Below are 457 nucleotides of genomic sequence, written 5' to 3'. Positions count from 1 at the left end.
CCCCCGCGCCCAGGCTGCACCCCCGCCCACCTCCACCAAGCTCTATCTTGCCCGCCTTTTCCCCCCCGCATTCCGCGTGCCCTTCACTCCCCCATTCGAGACGAGCCGGGGGATGGCGGCCCCGGGGTGTGGGGGCCCTGCCCAGCTTACCAGCCCCCGCCCCCCTCGCTTCCCTTCGCAGTCCAGAGGGCAGTCTACAAGGACCTGGTCCTGCTGTTGCAGAAGGACTCCCTGCTTACCGAAGCCCAGCTCAAGGCCAAGGTGAAGGGTCAGGCAGAGGGAAAGGAGGGATTCCCCCGGGCCCTGGGGAGGGGAGAGGCCCGCGCAAGGTGTCTAGCAAGTCTGCACGGGGCGCCTCGGCCAGCTTTGCAGGGATGCTGCTGGCCCGACCCTGGGGCTGCAGGGGCTCCTGTGCAGCGCGTAGGGGCAGTGCCCTGGACACCCCCTCCCTCCCCCC

The 457-nt window shown here is 70.0% G+C and overlaps 1 protein-coding gene across 1 annotated transcript in view; it reads left to right on the top strand.

Moving 5' to 3' along the window:
- Window positions 1-100: 100 nt before the first annotated feature.
- The window catches only part of LOC123254155 (PC-esterase domain-containing protein 1A-like), a gene marked incomplete at both ends in the record, with an annotated part of 1,783 nt that continues 1,426 nt past the window's right edge, over window positions 101-457 (top strand). Inside the window, one exon of the mRNA XM_044683213.1 lies at window positions 101-261. Within this exon, the coding sequence (XP_044539148.1) occupies window positions 101-261 (161 nt within the window). The remainder of the gene's footprint in view (window positions 262-457) is intronic.

This window comes from Gracilinanus agilis, unplaced genomic scaffold (genome assembly GCF_016433145.1).
Source record: "Gracilinanus agilis isolate LMUSP501 unplaced genomic scaffold, AgileGrace unplaced_scaffold16027, whole genome shotgun sequence".
NCBI classification, from domain to species: Eukaryota; Metazoa; Chordata; class Mammalia; order Didelphimorphia; family Didelphidae; genus Gracilinanus; species Gracilinanus agilis.
Note: the sequence above shows the minus strand (reverse complement) of the source record. Positions and strands in the feature narration are given on the sequence as shown.